Source organism: Saccoglossus kowalevskii, chromosome 20 (assembly GCF_978046115.1).
Source record: "Saccoglossus kowalevskii chromosome 20, keSacKowa6.1, whole genome shotgun sequence".
NCBI classification, from domain to species: domain Eukaryota; kingdom Metazoa; phylum Hemichordata; class Enteropneusta; family Harrimaniidae; genus Saccoglossus; species Saccoglossus kowalevskii.
In genome coordinates this window covers 7293685-7314040 of record NC_140660.1, presented here as the reverse complement: position 1 = coordinate 7314040, position 20356 = coordinate 7293685, and the positions used below count along the sequence as shown (strand labels likewise).

Here is a 20356-nt window from a genome sequence, read left to right as displayed (position 1 = left end):
AAAGTCAAGTTTACTTTCCTCATACAAAACTGACTACTTGCATATATATATATTCGAATATCACAAATTCTCAAATACGTCTCAGTTAACTAGTTCCACAATATCACAAAACGCACTCTCTCATTCGAACTCCGATTCCGAATGTCTGCCTGAATCATTTTTGTATAAGTCGTTCTTACCACAAAGTTCCACCATTTTCTTAACCCGTTAACGACATTGGACAGGAATGTTTTACATATTCTAGGGTGTGTCTATGTCTATTTTAAAACTGCATTGTTAAATGCTACCAGTATACAGTAACCATTGCCATAGGTAATACACAGTAGCTGTAATGTCACACCGGATAGGATACTGCTCTTCAGTTCAGTTTACAGCACATAGCACAATTATTGAGAGATCGGTTTAATATGGGTAAGTCCTCATTTACAAGACTTTCACTTCTTTGTTATAACATGGTTCATTCATCTGTAACTGTAAAATCTACTAGTGCTTTTTTCATGTTTTGCTGTACAGCGTGCGAACAATACAATAGATGAAAGTTTGTTATCATTTTCCGTCTTCTAAAATTGTTAGATAGAAAATATGTTTTTAGCTTTGAAGTAACATGAAAAATGGGAAGCTGGCGACGACTGGATGTAGATATTACCAACTCTTACAACACCGAGGAGCGAGAGATATCTTCCCTTAAACAGTACTAATTACTGGAATATGCAATATCACCAAAAAAAAAATATCATTTCCACGTGAAATTCCTACACATCTTGTCTCAATCTCAATTAATGGCATGTGTTATCTCAGCATGCAGTGCCTCCTTTAACTAACTTTAAGTAAATATCTAAGCTAACCCGGCATCTTTGAATACTGATTATAAGTGCTTTCAATGAAGTACAGGTTTTATGTATTTTGAATTACAGTAACCTGTCTAATAAGAGTTGGGCACATATTGCATAGAAAATAGATTATTGATTTAACGAGTATAGTATACGTATTTTAAGATTTTAAGAGCATGACAATTTATTATGTGTTTAATGTTTCAACTTTTTCCTACCACTGATGATAAATGATACCAGTACATCGAATGACATGCCTCTGCATATATCGAGCTCAGAGTCGAGTCGCTCCCCATCCCTTGACGCTTCAATGAATATAATTCTCTGTTGAGAGAAATTGTGTGAACAGTCAAGTTGTAGTATGGGTGGTTGCGTACGGATAACAGTGACGAGATCAGACAATCTCATCAAACAAGGGATAGGTAGCACTAATTTTAATACAATGACTTCTCACAACAGAATCACCCACACAAACTCCGTCACTAGTCACGTGATCTCACTCTCATTTTAGTCATATATTATTTCTTATAAAATTAGTTATAATAATTAATGTCAATAATTATTACTGTATGTTGGTGTGAAAATGCAAAACAATTAATCTTCAATTCATTACATGTTTATACGTAATTTGGTGATTTTAAAAGCCACATATCTATGGATGGTTACTATGGTCGTGGTAGCAGTTGCCATGGACATACCATGCAACAGGAAATGTTCCAGGTACAGTCTAAATATATCTATTTGATTGAAAGTGTTACAGTTTTCAAAAAGACCCCATAAGATGAAGAAAAAATAATTATAAATACAACCAAAATAATTTTGTTCAAATTTAGCCTTTATTAAAAATACAATGTAAGGCTTTTATGTTGAGTTCGTGTCACTGCATGAACTCTCTGTGATTTTTTTTGTAAAAAAACATATATTTTTATAGTAAGTAATCTTTGTAAGTATATTTCAGATTTGTATTCTTGACGAAAATATTATTATAGGTACATTTTATCCGATTTTGTGACAACGACTGTCATTCAACAGTGTTGTATCGTTGTAAAACCGTGTTGTATCGGCAGTAATATGTTAACAATAATCAAACGAGATCATAAATATTTTGAAAAAAAAATGTACTAAAAAAAGTAATTGAACTATCAATAAATCTTAGAATCTTAATGGAAAGTACAATATTAACATATCTGAATTCTATAATAAATTATTAAGCTTCGTTATACTGTATGTTTTAAACTAACTTCTGTAAAATATCAACTTCATACAAATAAAGAATTCAATTGGACAGCAAGGTAACACATTTTCTTATCAGAAAACGGGGATTTATGGATTGACTTATGTGCGTCCATGTATCCATGTGTCCGTATTTCCGTACGTGCGTGCGCGCGACCGGACCTACTAGTATATCTTAGATATGCATTTTCCAATTACATTCAAAGTTTACACGTACCCCATGCAAAATATTATGCATATGCTCATCGATTTGTTTCACGCTCTGATTCAAATTAGGCAAATGGCGGACATTTTTGTGCTGAAAAATCATAAAATATCGAACATATATTGATGTATTTTGTTCAAACTTTGTACATACATAATGTAATATCTTAAATTCGATAACTAACGGGGAATGTTCCATGCATGGCTTGTTCTAAACTAATGATTGTGAAATATCAGCTACATACGAATAAAACAAAATTTGCCAGCAAATAAATGTATGAAGCTTGTTCTTAGCTGGAATAAATTGATTGTGTTAAACCCTTAATGAATCGTTGAGGGCGAGCTAGCTCTCCTTTCTATGCATTTCAGCTGCTAATATACCAGGACGTGAACCCGGATATGCCACACCGTTGGCGGCGTTTAATTCGGGCATCAGAGAAGAGATTGCTTACGTGGTGTGCGTCTACAACAATACCGACACGAAGAAACCAGACTACCTAGCAACTGTTGATGTTGACCTCAGGTCAAGCAGCTACAGCAAGGTATGTAAGAAATACTAGTTGAAAGTTCGTCAGAAACACAAGTTGCGCGCCCTCTATAGACGTAGATTGGCAACAACATCGATTCTCATATCTGAATTTAATTTTATATTGAATATTCAGTTTACGGATATATTCACACTTATAGCTAGACAAGGTTCACAATGCACAAATAAACAAATCGCATCACAAAATATTCTTATTTGTCAAATAGAAGTCAATCTACTACAAAAACCGCTCTTACGCAAGGTAATGTCGTCGACTAAAATCTCGCCTCGAACATATATGTCGCACAAAGTGATCTTCCAATTATCATGAGTTGGCGGGTCGTTTTTTATTGTTATTATTTTGTAGCGCTGCCAATACCAGTAGATTTGCAGCAACTGTAAAGCACATAACTCTCCACAGTGAATGAAATAGTTTCACAGTCACGGTCATTGGCTCCTGAATGTGTTTTAGTGTACGACACCGAAAGTTTTCTATTTTGAATATCGCACATCACATACATCTATCACGTGACTAATATCATTACTCACAATATACCAGGTCATCCATCGCTTACCCATGCATTTTGTTGGAGATGAGCTGCATCGTACAGGCTGGAATGCATGCAGTAGTTGCTATGACAACTGCTGCAGAAAACGAAACCGTTTGGTGATGCCAGCTCTGTGTTCGGGTCGAGTATATTTGGTTGACATGGAAACCAAACCAAGGAGTCCATCCATTGCAAAAGTAAGGTCACGTGACTATGTGACTGCTGTTGAGTGGGGGATAATTTAAATTTTGCTGTCCGGGATTGAACAAGAATTCCATTCAATTCAAGTTCTTGCTTCAACACTATCACAGTGTAAGGCTTGCGTATTGCAATTGAGAGGGCCACCCACAGAACTCACGCTGGACAAGGGGTTCTTTCACTGCTGGAATGGGATAGACAAGACAATTGTACTGGAAATGAAATACACACACATCAAAATATCGAGTTAAAGCTCCTGGATTTAATACCTCTCAAAATAATTACAAGAAATAAAGCACTGAAAAATACAATGAATAAATTCACTAAAATAGGGGATTGCTTAGGGAAGTGTACATTTGTGATAACTCACAGTTCCAGGATGCAGAAATGAATGACAGTCAATGGCTTCCGCAACACGACGACGAAGAAATACAGGAGTCTTGCTTGCACAGGAACACCAATTGCTGCAAATGTACAACTGAGGGCGTTTTAGCGTTGATAGCGGGCGATAGAGGGCGTGCTATTATCGTCGTAAATTAAACTACATATTGCGTACAATATTGAAATTACAGTGCACCTTCGTTTCGTACATTGTAAAACTTGAAATGTATTTATTTATTTATTTATTTATTTATTTATTTATTTATTTATTTATTTATTTATTTATTTATTTATTTATTTATTTATTTATTTATTGTTATTACATTGTTTTTAAATTTTAAATTCCACATACATGACTTTTATAACATCAGCTGCTACAAGTATTTTTTAACCTTGTAAATTGAATAACTAAATATCTTACTCCACGCTAGACGAAATATTTTTCAGTCTGCCAAGAGTCATCAAATATCACACAGAAAACTACAAACTTAGGTCAATGCAGTCAATAATTCCCGATACACAAGCAGTCATCAACAAACCAATTTAATATTTATTGTGATAAAGTACAGGATCACGTCATTGATATAACAGTGTATGATTTCAATCTTTCATTTTTTTCAGGTTGTCGAACCAGATGTTGTGTTTGCGAAAACAGGTTTGAGTAATCCCCATTCCTCTCATTGCCTTGGTAACGGAGATATCATGATAACCGGTCTAGGAGGCGGGAAAGGCGGCGGAAAAGGTAATGTGGGTCTTAAGTTCAATAGAGTATAAGAAATATAAAACCATATTTATTGAATAATAACAAATCTCGCATACATGTATCACAAATCTCGCGATTCACGAGTCTTGGATTCGAGTGTAAATACGTGTTAAAACTTGTGTCATGGTTATTATTGTGTTGGTGCTTTATTTGAAAAATTGTACTAGAAATAATGAATATGTCTTTCAGGCGGTTTTAGTATTATTAGTGGCGACGAAAACAAACCGAAAGTGAATGGTACCTGGCAAAACAACGGAGATGAAACTCCATTCGGTTTAGATTTCTGGTACCAACCATACCATAATCTACTGGTTAGCATTGGTTGGGGTGCACTCAAGGCCTGACTTACTGGATTGGACTTCGAGGACATTGGAAAAGGTGAGATTCCAATGACTTTGCGCATCAAGTCATTATCTTTTTTTTAAGTTGTCCACTGAAATCTAAGTATTTTTTCGACTGAAGCTTACAATGAATCGCTAATAATGACTTCTTTTAAGATTCTGTGAGCGTCGAAGCGTGTATACATTCAATACACACATATACATACAAACACACATACGGTGTTATCACATCGTATGTGTGTATGTATTTCTGCTTTTACACTTGATATGCATAAATTAGCAAATTTCCGAGTAGATAAAAGTCATGAATCACTTAAAATGATGATATATGTGTGTATGTTAGTTTTGTCTAGTTCTGAGATACTATTCCTAGTTATGAATAAATTATGAATAACTTGGAATTTCAAATATGTCACTGGTATACTGTAAAATACTTTATTTTTGTTTGGAATTAATTTTCGCTATATTCAGTGAAAATAAAATCCAGCGAACATATCTTTTTGTCCTATAAATTACATTCAACAAGGAGTAAAAATAAATTCCATACAAAACACTCAACATTTTTTCAGTGAAAATTAATTCCTGTTAAAATAAAGTATTTCACAGTAATATAAAATATATTCCCTTTTCATAATGTAATTAAATATAGTTTTCTATAGTATCGATTGTAATACTGTGGATCCATTTGATGTTATATCAAAGAGCACAACTATCTCACATTATAGGATCCTCCATTAAAAGTACAGATGCAGGTTCGTGATCATTCAACACTTACTGCGAACTTCAAAATCGCTAGTTTTTCTGACAATTTCTTTGTTTGTAAATCCTGTTCAAAAAAGTATATAATGATAAAGTTGTTAACAGGTAGCGCAGGTTAAGACGCTCCCCCCCGCTTTAAACAAACTTAATAATTGTTTGATTTTTCAAACCTACACTTTTTTCAATTAAACAATCCAATTATCGTTTTTTTTTTAATTAACTTACTACGTTCTTTATTGAACATACCTATCTCAATGTTTCATTAGAGAATAATAATACTAATTTTATTAATTAATTATTAACACCTACTGCCGGTTTTTTGTGTTAGGCGAGTACAGTCAGTCATTGCACGTATGGGATTGGACCACGCATATACGAATACAGGACATTGACCTTGGGTCTGATGGTGCTGTGACAATGGAGATTAAAATGTTACATGATCCAAAGGCCACAGAAGGTTTCGTCTGCTCCGCTTTTGCCAGTAACGTAATACGTTTTTGGAAAACAGATGTTAGTAAAATATAATGAATTTTTTATATAAAAATGTTACGCCCTCTAATGACAAAGCACTACTGCGAATAGGTCCACTGGGTGCTATTCCAATGTGTGTCATTCATTCACTATAATATTTGTGACGTAATAGTGCGGAATTTTACGGAGTATTTTCATCCTACAATATTAGGGAATGCGAATTCCAAATATGGAATAATTACGCGTGTAAGCGTCCTCTAATAATAAAAACAAACATGGCTGCCACCAAGGTTTGACTAGACCCCACACAAAGAGGTTTGCTGATTCTGTTTTAAAATTTGTGGATTTCGGCATTCCCATGATGTATTATTGGGAGGAAAAGATGTATAACAATAAGGTTATTACGAGGATACCGGAAAGTATGCACGCATACAGTACAGTATCAACCGACGCGCAACGGAGGTCGATGCGACGGCGTACTGTCTTGAGTGCATACTTTCCGGTATCCTCGTAATAACCTTATTATTATATGAGACGCTTATTATATCATCCAACCACTCAAGAATGTGATTGGCGTAATTTGGTCACGTGATATGCCCTGTAGCACTTGAATTATATATTTTAATTGTGTATATTCATGAACTTTAAATAATGCTTGAAACGCCCTCATCTTTATGTAATCAACGTATATGTGGGTAACTGCGGTAATTATGAACCTCACGCATAACGCTCTCACAGTCTACTATGGCGTATCAACATTTAGTTACAAATGCTGCATTTTCATTTGCGAGGTACGAACATCTCATCCGGGTTTTTTTCATGGACGCAAACCCAATTATGTTTACTTTGAATTCATTTCAGGATGGTAAAGTTGCTACCGAAAAAGTGATTGACGTGCCTGCCAAGAAGGTGGAGAACTGGTTTTTGCCGGAAATGCCAGGTGTGTATTAACAAATCAGTTATGATATTTTGAACATAAAAGATAAAACAGTCGTCAAATTGTGTCGTCAGGATAATGGAAATAAATTTGTAACTGTCCAAAATTTGCACCCCTTAGCTGCTTCAGATTTGTACTACTCCTAGCTACCTCAAATTTACCATGCCTCTAGCTTTCTCATATTTGCAGTTCCTCTGGCTTCCTCGGATTTGCAATGCCCCCCCCCCTCTGCCCGAGATTTGCAGTACTCCAAGCCGACTCAGAATTGCACCACCTTCGAACTGCCTCAGATTTACAACACACCTAGATGACTCAAAATTGCTCTACCCCCTAGCTGACTCAGATTTGCTCTACCCCCTAGCTGACTCAGATTTGAAATACTCCCAGCTGCCTCAGGTTCGCAAACCTCCTAGCTAACTGACTCGAGTAACAATACTCCTAGATGACTCAGATTCGTACTATCCCTAGCTGCCTCAGTTTCTCACTACCCTTAGCTGATTCAGATTCGCAATACTTCTAGCTGACTAAAAGTGTCAATACTCCTAGCTGCCACAGATTTGCAATGCCTGTATATATCTCAGGTTCGCAGTGTCCATAGCTGTCCCTATGTGTCTCATTTTACCCAGATTTGTAATTCACCTAGCTTCCTCAGATTTCTAGTACCCCCAGCTTCCTCAGAATTGTAGTGCACCTAGCTTTCTCCGATTTGGAGAGCACCTAGCTTTCTCCGATTTGGAGAGCACATAGATTCCTCAAATTTGTAATGCCTCTAGCTTCCTCAGATTTGTAGTACCCTTAGCTTCCTCAGATTTGGAGCGTACCTAGCTTCCTAAAATTTGTAGTGCTTATAGATTACTCATGATTTGTAGTGTCCCTAGCTTTCTCATATTTGTAGTTTCTCTAGCTTTCTCGGATTTGCAGTGCCCCATAGTTGTCTCCTATTTGCAGTTTCCCCATCTGTCCGATATCTGCAGCGCCCCTAGCTTTTTCAGATTAGTAGTGCAGCTAGCTTCCTCAGATTTGCAGTGTCTTCAGGCGTCTCAGATATGCAGTACCTATAGATGTCTTGTATTTGTAGTGCACCTAGGTGTCTCAGATTTCCAGTGTCGTTAGGTGTCTTAGATTTGCAGTGCCACTAGTTGTCTCAGATTTGCAATGCCCTAACTGTCTAAGATTTGCAGTCCCCCTAGCTGTCTCAGATTTACAGTGTCTTTAGGTGTCTCAGATTTGCAGTACCCCTAGCTGTCTCATATCTGTAGTGCCCCCTAGCTGTGTCATATTTACCCCTGGCGGTTTCGGATTTGCAGTGCCCCTAGCTGTTTCGGATTTGCAATGCCCCGAGCTGTCCTATATTTGCAGTTTTACTAGCTCTTTCGGATTATCAATACCCCTAGCTTTCTCAGATTCGCAACGTACATTTTTTACATTGATGGGACCCACCCCCAATGCAAGAAAAAAACTACCCTTAATGCAAGATATAACTCTCCCTCAAAGTAACATTTCTTCGAATATCTGCTGAAATATGAATGAGTGTATTGTCTGTATTGTACACATTTTTTTCCTGTTTTAGAGATTTGGGGGCCACTTACTGATAAGTTGCATATCCACATTATCGGCATTTTATTCAGTACACGAAAGTGAATTCTGCTCTAACTTAGAAATAGTATTTACCTGACTTATTAGTTCTTGTTTTCTAGGTCTAATCACCATCATAGTGCTTTCACTGGATGACAAATATATGTATATTAACAACTGACTCCATGGAGATATACGTCAGTATGACATCACAGATACCAGCAGTCCTCGTTTAGTTGGACAGATGCATATTAATTACACTCTCGGTTATGTCCACTGCAAAAATAACTCATGTCATAAAGAGCCCTGCTCAGAGCGATTATATCTATCTATCTATTCTCCAGATGCATTGTGGCACATAGGGCCTTCACTGAACGTCTCCATTCTGTCCTATCAGCTAATAATCTAATGCCCATGACTTCCATCCGGTCTTGTTTCATTCCTTCTCAACAAGTGTCGCCAAGTTGTTTTGGGTCTACTTTATCCTTTTCCTTTCAGGGGACCATATCAATGCTGTGTTACATATACTTGTAGAATCCTCTTTTATTAAGGTGTTCCCAATAAATTTCTATCTCCTCTTAATTACTATAGCGCCCAGTTTCTCCATTCCAATCCTGGTTAATAGTTCCTCATTCCTAACATGGTCATGCCATTTTACCTTCAATATCCTCCTTAAGCACTTTGTTTGAAAAGTATTGAGTTTTTTTTTGTCACCTTTTTCCATCTTCCAAGTTTCAGACCAATATAACAACAATGACAACACCAATGAGTTTAATTCCTCTTTTGATTTTGTTACTGCTCCGTATTTTATTGAGCTGCATGAATGCATTACTTCCCTTTGGAATTCTGTTTTCCATGCGATAATATAACAAAGGTATATTTGTTTCTTCAGATTTTCCTGGGCGGCAGTATAACGACAGACAGTGGTGTAAAAGTCGTTGAAGACAAAGAGTTGACGTCACAGCCAGAACCACTGTACATGAACGGTAAACGTTTTGAAGGAGGTCCACAAAGAATACAACTGAGTTTGGATGGTAAACGACTGTATGTCACTACATCGTTGTACAGCACATGGGACAAACAGTTCTATCCCAACATGGTTAAGTAAGCATGCACCTTGTTTCTGTAGTGGATGGGACAAACAGTTCCATTCTAAATCCTGTCAGTATATGGATTATGGGATAGCATTGTTATTCACATCATATCCTGTCAGTGTATGAATTAAGGGATAGCATATTCCATTTACATCATATCCTGTCAGTGTATGAATTATGGGATAGCATATTCCATTTACATCATATCCTGTCAGTATATGAATTATGGGATAGCATTTTTATTTACATCATATCCTGTCAGTATGTGAATTATGGGATAGCATTTTTATTTACATCATATCCTGTCAGTGTATGAATTATGGGATAGCATATTTTATTTACATCATATCATATTAGTATATGAATTATGGGATAGCATATTTTATTTACATCATATCCTGTCAGTATATGAATTATGGGATAGCATATTTTATTTACATCATATCATATTAGTATATGAATTATGGGATAGCATATTTTATTTACATCATTTCCTGTCAGTATATAAATTATGGGATAGCATATTACATTTACATCATATTCTGTCAGTATATAAATTATGGGATAGCATATTGCATTTACATCATATTCTGTCAGTATATAAATTATGGGATAGCATATTCCATTTACATCATATCCTGTCAGTATATGAATTATGGGATAGCATTTTTATTTACATCGAATCCTGCCAGTATGTGAATTATGGCATAGCATACTTTATTTACATCATTTCCTGTCAGTATATGAATTACATCATATCCTGCCAGTATATGAATTATGGGATAATATATTCCGTTTACATCATTTCCTGTCGGTTTATGAATTAAGGGATAGCATTTTATTTACATCGAATCCTGTCAGTATGTGAATTATGGCATAGCATACTTTATTTACATCATATCCTGTCAGTTTATGAATTAAGGGATAGCATTTTATTTACATCGAATCCTGTCAGTATGTGAATTATGGCATAGCATACTTTATTTACATCATATCCTGTCAGTTTATGAATTAAGGGATAGCATTTTATTTACATCGAATCCTGTCAGTATGTGAATTATGGCATAGCATACTTTATTTACATCATATCCTGTCAGTTTATGAATTAAGGGATAGCATTTTATTTACATCGAATCCTGCCAGTATGTGAATTATGGCATAGCATACTTTATTTACATCATATCCTGTCAGTTTATGAATTAAGGGATAGCATTTTATTTACATCGAATCCTGTCAGTATGTGAATTATGGCATAGCATACTTTATTTACATCATTTCCTGTCAGTATATGAATTACATCATATCCTGCCAGTATATGAATTATGGGATAATATATTCCGTTTACATCATTTTCTGTCAGTATATGAATTATGGGATAGCATTTTTATTTACATCGAATCCTGCCAGTATGTGAATTATGGCATAGCATACTTTATTTACATCATTTCCTGTCAGTATATGAATTACATCATATCCTGCCAGTATATGAATTATGGGATAGCATTTTTATTTACGTCGAATCCTGCCAGTATGTGAATTATGGCATAGCATACTTTATTTACATCATTTCCTGTCAGTATATGAATTACATCATATCCTGTCAGTATATGAATTATGGGATAGCATTTTTAGTTACGTCACATCCTGTCAGTATATGAGTAAACGTTTCACAACAGCAACAGTTTCCGATGTCTTACCAAGTAACAGAAGGTTGTTAGATCCATGTGGCATAGATCACTGTGAACAAAATAGAGAATTGACCATTGTAAACCACTGGCGTCTCGGTGAGGTATCCGAAATGAGTAAGCATAGCTCGCTGCCTAGTCATACCTATTATGATTGGCTCCATATCATACATGCCAGGTAATTGTGAAAAGTCATAAGTGGTATATTGAGTAATTAGAAATGCCGTCTTCCAAAAACCTCATTGGAAGTCTTAACCAGCCTATTTCTCGAGTAAACTTGCTTAACTAGCTTTGCATCTAGTGAAAATCGTTATATGACGTATACACTATAAGCTGGAGCTGAGGTAATGTTATTTTAAAGATACGAGGAAATGAGAATTTTTCAATTTAAATCATCCCGCTTATCATACAGTTTAGTGTGTAACAGATCGAGGCATGAAGCTGAATCCTTTCTGTGGTGTCTTTGGATAGCGCTTACCATTTGTATCATTTAAAAAATACCATATTTTATTTGACTGAGTAATTTGTTTATTTTATTGTAGACGAGGCAGCGTAATGCTTCTGGTGCATGTCAATACTATATCAGGGGGTCTTGCTCTTAACAAGGACTTCCTGGTAGATTTTGGAAATGAACCCGAAGGACCATCTTTGGCTGGCGAAATTCATTATCCAGGTGGAGACTGCACTTCTGATATCTGGTATGCTCATACAGCAGATCTGTAGATACCGGAAATGGTCCGCATCTACACGTCACGTGATGTGGAAACTAACAATACGTGTTTGCTTCAGTTCATACTAAATATTATAATTGTAACGTTGAGAACAGGTTTAAACTTTGTTTAAAGCGAGAGGGTCGTCACCTGCGCACGCGCGGGAATTGAGTCCAAAGCGACGATAACAACACACGCTAAAAACGCAAAGGTTCATGGGTAGATGCTTGTTTGTAAACAAATGACACGTTATGGTCATCTGATGCATGCGCAGGTGACGAATCCCCCGTTTTAAGTAAGATGCAGGTTCGTGGGCACTTTGCACAATGTATTACTAGTAGTTCATTCAGTCATTCAAAGCCAGGCTTGTGGACATTCATTGAATGAAGTGTTTGGATAAGCTCAGATTTCAACACCATCCAGGAATCATTACCATCTAGTGAGTGGAGACATGACAGACTTGAACACTGAATAAAGTGTTGAACATAATTTAACCCCACACAAAGAATGAATAAAGTTTTGAAAAGACTTGAACACCAACTTCAGCTTTGAACAGACTTAAACAATGAACTATGAGCATGAATAGTTTTGAAAACCAAACAAAGATTTGAACAAATTTGAAAACCATGCAACGCCTTGAACAAACTAGGACACCAAGCGACGTTTTTTTTTAACAGGCTTGAAGAACACTGAACAAAGCTTTGAACCAAACAATTCTTTAAAATAGACACCAGATGAAGTTTTGAACCGGAAGCAGCATTGGTTATACTACACCTTTTAAAATGTGCAGACGAAAGGAACACTATTCAGACTACATCAATTTTTTTTTAAAAACTGTATTTATACTCAAATTATACAGTGTTGAGATGCTTTTTTCACATTGTTTATTAATTTGAGCAATTTGTTTAATTATTTGTCATAAAACCATGCGAATCCAGAACTGCTTTGTAAAAAAGTGCCACCAACCTGCATATGTATCCTAATTTCGCATTAGTGATTGGTATATTACGTAACATTATGGTATTAAGGTAATTTAATTAATGCGCACGCGCGGGAATTGAGTCCCAAGCGACGATAACAACATACGCTAAAATCGGAAAGGCTCATGGGTAAACGCTTGTCTGTAAACAATGACACGCTATGGCCATTTGACGCATGCGCAGCTAATGACTCCCCGCTTTAATTATTTTAGGTATAGAAGGGTAATTTTTCTGACAAATACAATGCATTGGTAATAGTCTTAGACGTTATACCTTATTAGCATATATTAGCATTTGTATATTATGTAGATAAACCTATTCAAGATGCTAGTGTAAAGGAAGCCATGACATGCCATGAGCTCTCACCTCACAGTGACTTAGAAAATGCACCTGGGAGAGAATCTGGTGAATTATGGGAAGGATTGCACTTAATGAGACAGACACTTTTAACAATGTAAAACATTTTCTAGGAAGTTTTAACAAAATTCAGTTTCAAAATACTGGTTACATAGGTCAGTAGAACTGTGGACGCGATGACAGTAGAGAATGTAAACAAGTCACGTGGCCTTCGCTCTTAACGAGATCCCGACGGCCATTCATGAGTATGGTCTATTAAACCTAACACATTTTCTCGCGATAAAAACGCGGCTCCGCAATTCTCGTGACTTCACCAGTGCGTTTGTTTGTTGTGTATACAAACGTCAGCCGAGTTATAAGCTAGCATCTTACGTACATGGATGGTTATGAAATAACGTACTGTCACTAAAAATTGGATTTGACAAAAAAATATCTTTTCGTCAATGATCAGATGAGAACTTCGCTTAAATCTTGCTGAGCCTAACGTCAAAATCGTTTTCTACAAATATTCACAGTTGTATGCAACAAAAAGATAAAGCATTCGTAAAATTTGAAAAAGTAAGAAAAAAAATTGCGGAGCAGTTCTCTGCCACAGAAGTCGCGATTGTACGTAGATAAGTTAGTATTTCGTATTTCGGGGTCATACGGCGGAAGCGCCTGAGCTTGCGGGGGTGTGTTAGCATTACGACTGAGGCCGCTAAAGCCGTATCCAATCCGTAAAGTTGTTTGTGGGAACATAGGCACATGATCAGTTTGCCAACGGAAATGAAATCGACAGCATACCCTGGGTAGAGTGCCATAGGAATGATTTAGTGAAGTCAAACCCAAAAACTAACAATCTTTTTATTTTTACTTGGAAACAACAAAAGTTGACGACGAATTATCTCATAATATATATTATACAAGTGTCACGAATATATTATTATAATTTATGCAAGCCATAGTGGATTACTATCCCATTGGCTATTGTTATCAAAACTAGGCCCCATATTATGGATAACAAATATTGATACTAAATAAGAATCTTTCAAAAAAAATGCTTTAATTCTGTATGTTATGTTTCAGCAACTGATATTTTCAGTTCAGATAATCTATGGTCATTTCATCTCATCAAATTCGTGACCCTCCTCCTTTTTCATTTGTTTCGTCTCTCCATCTCATTTTCGGGCTTCCTCCCCCACGCTTCCTTACATGTGGTGTTCATTCCATGCACTGTTTTGCCTGCCATCCTTCCCATGTGACCTCTCCACTCCCACTTCAATGATTTCGTCTTAGCTATGTTGTATAATTATGGTTCCTTTGACCTCATCTATGTACCGCCCAAAACATTGTCTTTTTATTTGTCGCATGACAAATTTCCAAATGGATTTTCTTATGCTTGGGAGGTCGTCGGGTGACATTTTTATAAAATCGGGCGTCAGTGGCGCTGTTGTGTGATAAAGAAACTCTGAAATACGAGCTCGCGGAATAACATTTTTTTTGAAATTGACCGTTGGTGGTGCTGTTGCGAGATGCACAAATGGGAGATCGTGGGGTGCGCGATGATATGTTGTGCAAATACAGCCGGAAGCACTTCTAGTTTATTGTTATATGTTTGTTTTTAAAATATTAGAATTTAAAAGCGTAAAACCACAGACTTTAGAAAGGGGAGGAACAGACAACTGTGGATAATTCAGAAGGCTGTTAAATGAGTCGAAATATGGCAGCCATATTGTTATATGACGTAGGCTACGCAATCGATTTAAAATACTAGAGTAATGAAACAGCAAACAACCAACCAAAGCTGCGTGATTTTTTTGTAATCATATTATGAGAACTCGAAGAATTGACACAAATCTTCCTTGTCTGGTAGCATAATCTGTGGTTTACCAGAGAAGAACTTTCAACTGTGTATTGTAAGATGGCGGCACCCACCTACACTGTAGCCGGAAGCAACATAGCCTGCGGACACATGGGCCCTCATTATGGTTAAGCGCCATCTTCTTAGTAAACCAGGTCAAGATCTCCTTGTCTGAAAGGACCTTGTGAATCGTTTTGATGAATCTGCAGGGGCAGAATGTTGACTCCAGTCATTGCCGCCATTGTCGCGTTGCCATGACTATATCGAGTACAATACCTCCAGGCTATTTTTTCCCAAGATGAAAATCTTTTCCAAAATTAATCGAATATGTTAACAATTATGCCTGTCTGCTTCAAAATTGACGAGATTTTTTTCCTACATAAAAAATATTTCAAAAATTAATCAAATATGTTAAAATATGTGCATGTGCATGCATGAATTTAACGAGATTTTCTTCCCAGATGCAAAACTTTCCCAAAATTAATCAAATATGTTAAAATCTGTGCATGTGCATGCATGAATTTAACGAGATTTTCTTCCCAGATGAAAAACTTTCCCAAAATTAATCAAATATGTTAAAATCTGTGCATGTGCATGCATGAATTTAACGAGATTTTCTTCCCAGATGAAAAACTTTCCCAAAATTAATCAAATATGTTAAAATCTGTGCATGTGCATGCATGAATTTAACGAGATTTTCTTCCCAGATGAAAAACTTTCCCAAAATTAATCAAATATGTTAGAAATTATGCACGTCTACTCCATAATTGACAAGGGATTGGAGATAAATTCGTGAAATGCTAGTAAATTTGGCGGGAAGTACTGATTGTGGGAGACGTATAATCCGTTCTCAGAATTTGTGTATAATTAGTGTCAACGCAGTGACACGAATAGTTGATATCAAAATCAGCTTCCATATTTAAACTGTATTATCGGATTTGTATCGTGAGTGGTCTAGTTTGGATTACGTGACTCGTTTAGTGTTTTCTTTTCTCCACTGTGTCAGATTATATATATATATATATGCGAAAATATAATAGGTATAATAATTATAGCGAAGTATTGTTATATATTTTCAGGGACGGACCATTTGAAATTTTGGGTGGGTATGAACATTTTGGAAGAACAACACATTTGCTAGAAAACAAAATGCAAATAGGGACAATGAAAAAAGTGTTTTCAGAAAAAAAAATACATATTTAATTTACTAAAATACCAGAAAATATTTCCTCTTGTTGTAAGGTCAAACACAAATTTAAAGGTTTAAGAAATGTTCTCATTTTCACCCCATAATTAAAGGTAATACATAGAATCAGTTACTATATTTACGTCACCAATGAGTTAGATTAAATCTTCTGCCGTTCTAAAGATAATGCATTGCCAGGCACGTTCACAATTTTATGGAAGATCTCAAGCAACTGTCGTAGCTCACATGAATACTCTCAAATAAAATGCAAAGAAGGATAAATAAACTGACCCATGAATATAGACTGAATTTATTATTACATTTTTGAGTATTCAGTAGATGGACTGTAAAAGGAAAAGCCAACGTCAAGGTGAAATTGTCTACTTTAAACACTAAGATGGCATGTATATTATTAAAATTTTAGCAATCTCACGAATATTAAATTTATGAGCTGTCAGGCATGTGAAGTGTAAATTTGTCACGTGTGAGAAGCTCATTTTGTACTTGTATAACTCCAAATCACTTTCATGTTGAAACGATACGTTCAAATCTTGGCAGTGCCAGCATGAAGAACCGAGTAACACTTTAGTAACCGTTATTCCGCATTAAAATTATTTTCTTTTGTAAATTATAAACTTTCATTTTACCCATTTGGTTGCGTTCCGTTCAAAATAAAAATGATTATCAGCCATCACGATCGATAACAAATTTTCAAACGAGACACGGCCCCGTCACGTGTCAACAACGGCCCTGTCACGTGTCAACAACGGCCCCGTCACGTGTCAACAACGGCCCTGTCACGTGTCAACAACGACCATGTCACAAGTGCGTTATATATTCTAATAACAAAAACACGCCAGGGACACGCGTAGTAAAATTCTTGTGGTGCTTCACAACAAAATGGCGGTGTGTGTTGGCACATGTACTTTCAGTGTTTTAACCGCAATGTATTCTGGGAAGTGAAAGAGGTCCGTTCTTCGACAGCCCAATAAACTCAATAAAATAGCTTCGGCGGTATGCCTAACAATTTTACTTGATGAATTTGTCTCAGATATATCTTGTTACAACGTTCAGAATCCGAAATATCATCAATTTATATTTTGCCAGTGGCTATTAGATTTAATATATACACAACCGTTTGGTAAACCTCCGAAGTCAATATAGATACAGACTCAATACAAACTCACCATGTTTGTACAATGTCGCAATGCAGGACAGCATATCAATCAGAACACCAAACACTAGGCTACTGAATTATGAATAAATGACACATTTATGTAGCATTTCTTTTCCACTTCATAATCTTTATTTATATATTGCACATATACCGTTTTGCATGCATTGTACACAACAAACGGTAAATATGATTCATTCTGGTATATTGGGTAATTTGTCTCATTTTAAACACTCTGAATCAAACAAAAAAGTCACACTTGAATTCGATATAATTAAAATTTCTCTTCAAATATTCATTTTTTACTTCCTCATTGAGTGGATAGAATATCTGTCTCATTTTCTGTTTCCTAAAATTATTTCAACAATACGAGTCGTTTATTATGTGCACTGCGCATAATATGTGGCGCATGTTTTCACACTGCGCATCATGTTGCGCATGACGTCAACGCATGCGCTCTGTGCAATCGTGTTTCATTTTCTTACTACATGATGTCATACTCTGACTCGGCGTGATTGGAGAGTCTGTAATAATGACATGCGCAGTAGAGTGCTGACGAACTCGTTTGTAAATGGAATTGAGATACAATATCTACATAATTTATACATTTTCAGATAAAAATACGCAAGATTAAACATGGCGCCGGGTACAACAGCGCCCTCAAACATGCAATTGTCTAATATTTGCTGTACAGTCTAATTTTGTCGGTCTGGGCGACGTCAACATAAACCAGGGCAATTATAGTTTTCAGCCACCGCAACTGGGGATGTTGGTCAATTTGTCACAAACTATCCAAATATATACATTTTTACGAAGCCCGAGTGAATATACTCATTTATTAGCTACTAACAAAGTGGCGAACTACAACTCAACCACAGTTTAGGCGGGAAAACATCTAGATAGAACGACGACGACGTAGAATTCTTAAACCCATGTTTTTTTGGTTTTTTTCGTTGTATTTTTCGTTGTATTTTTTCGTTGTAATTTCTGCAAACGTCACCCAGAACGGACGATCTAGACAAATAAATCATAATTTGAATTTCACGACTCTCAATTCAAAAATACAACATTTCTTATACAGGTTAAAAATATAATACATATACTCTGGGGAGATCGAAACATCTTTGTTCGGATACACAGTTATTTCAGTTGTGTTGGGACAATGAAAGAACTATGATAATGTGTATATCATGTCAAACATTGTGAACATTACACACAAAATGCAATTTGAAAATAAATATTGTCGCCCATTATAGTTGGCGCATGTTTTCACACTGCGCATTATGTTGCGCATGACGTCAACGCATGCGCTCTACGCACCCTGACTACTAAGACACTGATAGTGGAAGAATGGACGTTTTAAACACCACCTCACGTGACTGCAAGTCTACACTGTTTCGAATCAGGCAAATAAAAAAACGTCCCACGGTAAGGAATGACAAATACAGCATAACATAACCCCGCCTAGAACACAGCGCTATATGCCGCCCTCTACGGGGTATTAACACTGATCACTGAGGCGATTTATTTACGCTGACCATTGAGAGAAGCCTCCTTTGTGAGCCGTTTTTTCTCCTTCCCGCTCAAAACGTTCGTGTTGCATTCGCAACAGTTTGCGCGTACGTACACCCCGCCCAACTTCTCGTTCTGTTTCTCCTCCATTATGTTGACGTGCTGACAGATTTTCAGAACCCCGCAGTATCCTAAGGCCGGTTTGTCGGCGCCTTTACCGAGGCACCCCGTAGCGCCCTCTGTGTCGTCTAATTCTAAGGACGGGTCACGGATTGCCTTTCCGTTTCTGTCGCATTTGCGGTATTTTACAACACTGCCAAACTCGCCCTTGTCGCCATTCTCAACAAAATAATCACTATTGACGAAAAAATCCAGGCTTGGGGAATTTTCGTCTTGCTCTTTCTGGAAACTAGCCCGTACATTGACGTCATCGTTTTTGGTGACGATGTCATATTTTCGAACTGTTGCGTCACTCGCGTTCGGCATTCCACCGTGGTGGCCCTCCCCACAGTCGTCGTCATCGTCGTCATCGTGTTGGTTGCGAGTAACACTATGGCCATTTTCCATTGGCTGTCCGATCCCGCATTCGGCAAACTTCACTCGCACGTCTCGGGCTTTCTGGCGGATCAGATTCCAGTCTAGTCGGATATCGTCTTCGGTGGTGGAGCGTGACGTCACAGTGAAACGAATGACGTATTTGCCCTTGAGTGAGGCCGGTACGACGTAGATTTTACCGGTATGGTTCAGAGCGCTCAGAAGATGTTCATTCAACTCATTGGGTCCCTGTGGAAAAGTGTGAAAAAGAACATTAGAATCAAGTCACAGTAAAATCACCGCATCCACCTTTTGTCTTCGAGTGTAATGTACATACTGTAAAATGACTAATTTTCACTGGGTTTAAATTTCACTCATTTAGCATTTCAGGCATATTCAGTTGGTTTTAAATTCACGGTTTTATCATTTAGATAATGTGTTCTATGCCAAATTTACATATTCACTAGGTTTTAATTTAGTGCATTTTCCAGTCAGCGAAATAAGCTAAATTAAAACCC

The 20356-nt window shown here is 36.7% G+C and overlaps 1 protein-coding gene and 1 pseudogene across 1 annotated transcript in view; one reads left to right on the top strand and one right to left on the bottom strand.

Moving 5' to 3' along the window:
* The first annotated feature begins 407 nt into the window (after nt 1-407).
* Nucleotides 408-12268, top strand: LOC100375091 (methanethiol oxidase-like; annotated as a pseudogene).
* Nucleotides 12269-17901: 5633 nt separating this feature from the next.
* LOC100313635 (histidine decarboxylase) overlaps nt 17902-20356 on the bottom strand; it is a 38974-nt gene continuing 36519 nt past the window's right edge. Inside the window, exon 14 of the mRNA NM_001168096.1 lies at nt 17902-20087. Coding sequence (NP_001161568.1) covers nt 19317-20087 — 771 coding nt within the window. The 3' untranslated portion in view covers nt 17902-19316. The remainder of the gene's footprint in view (nt 20088-20356) is intronic.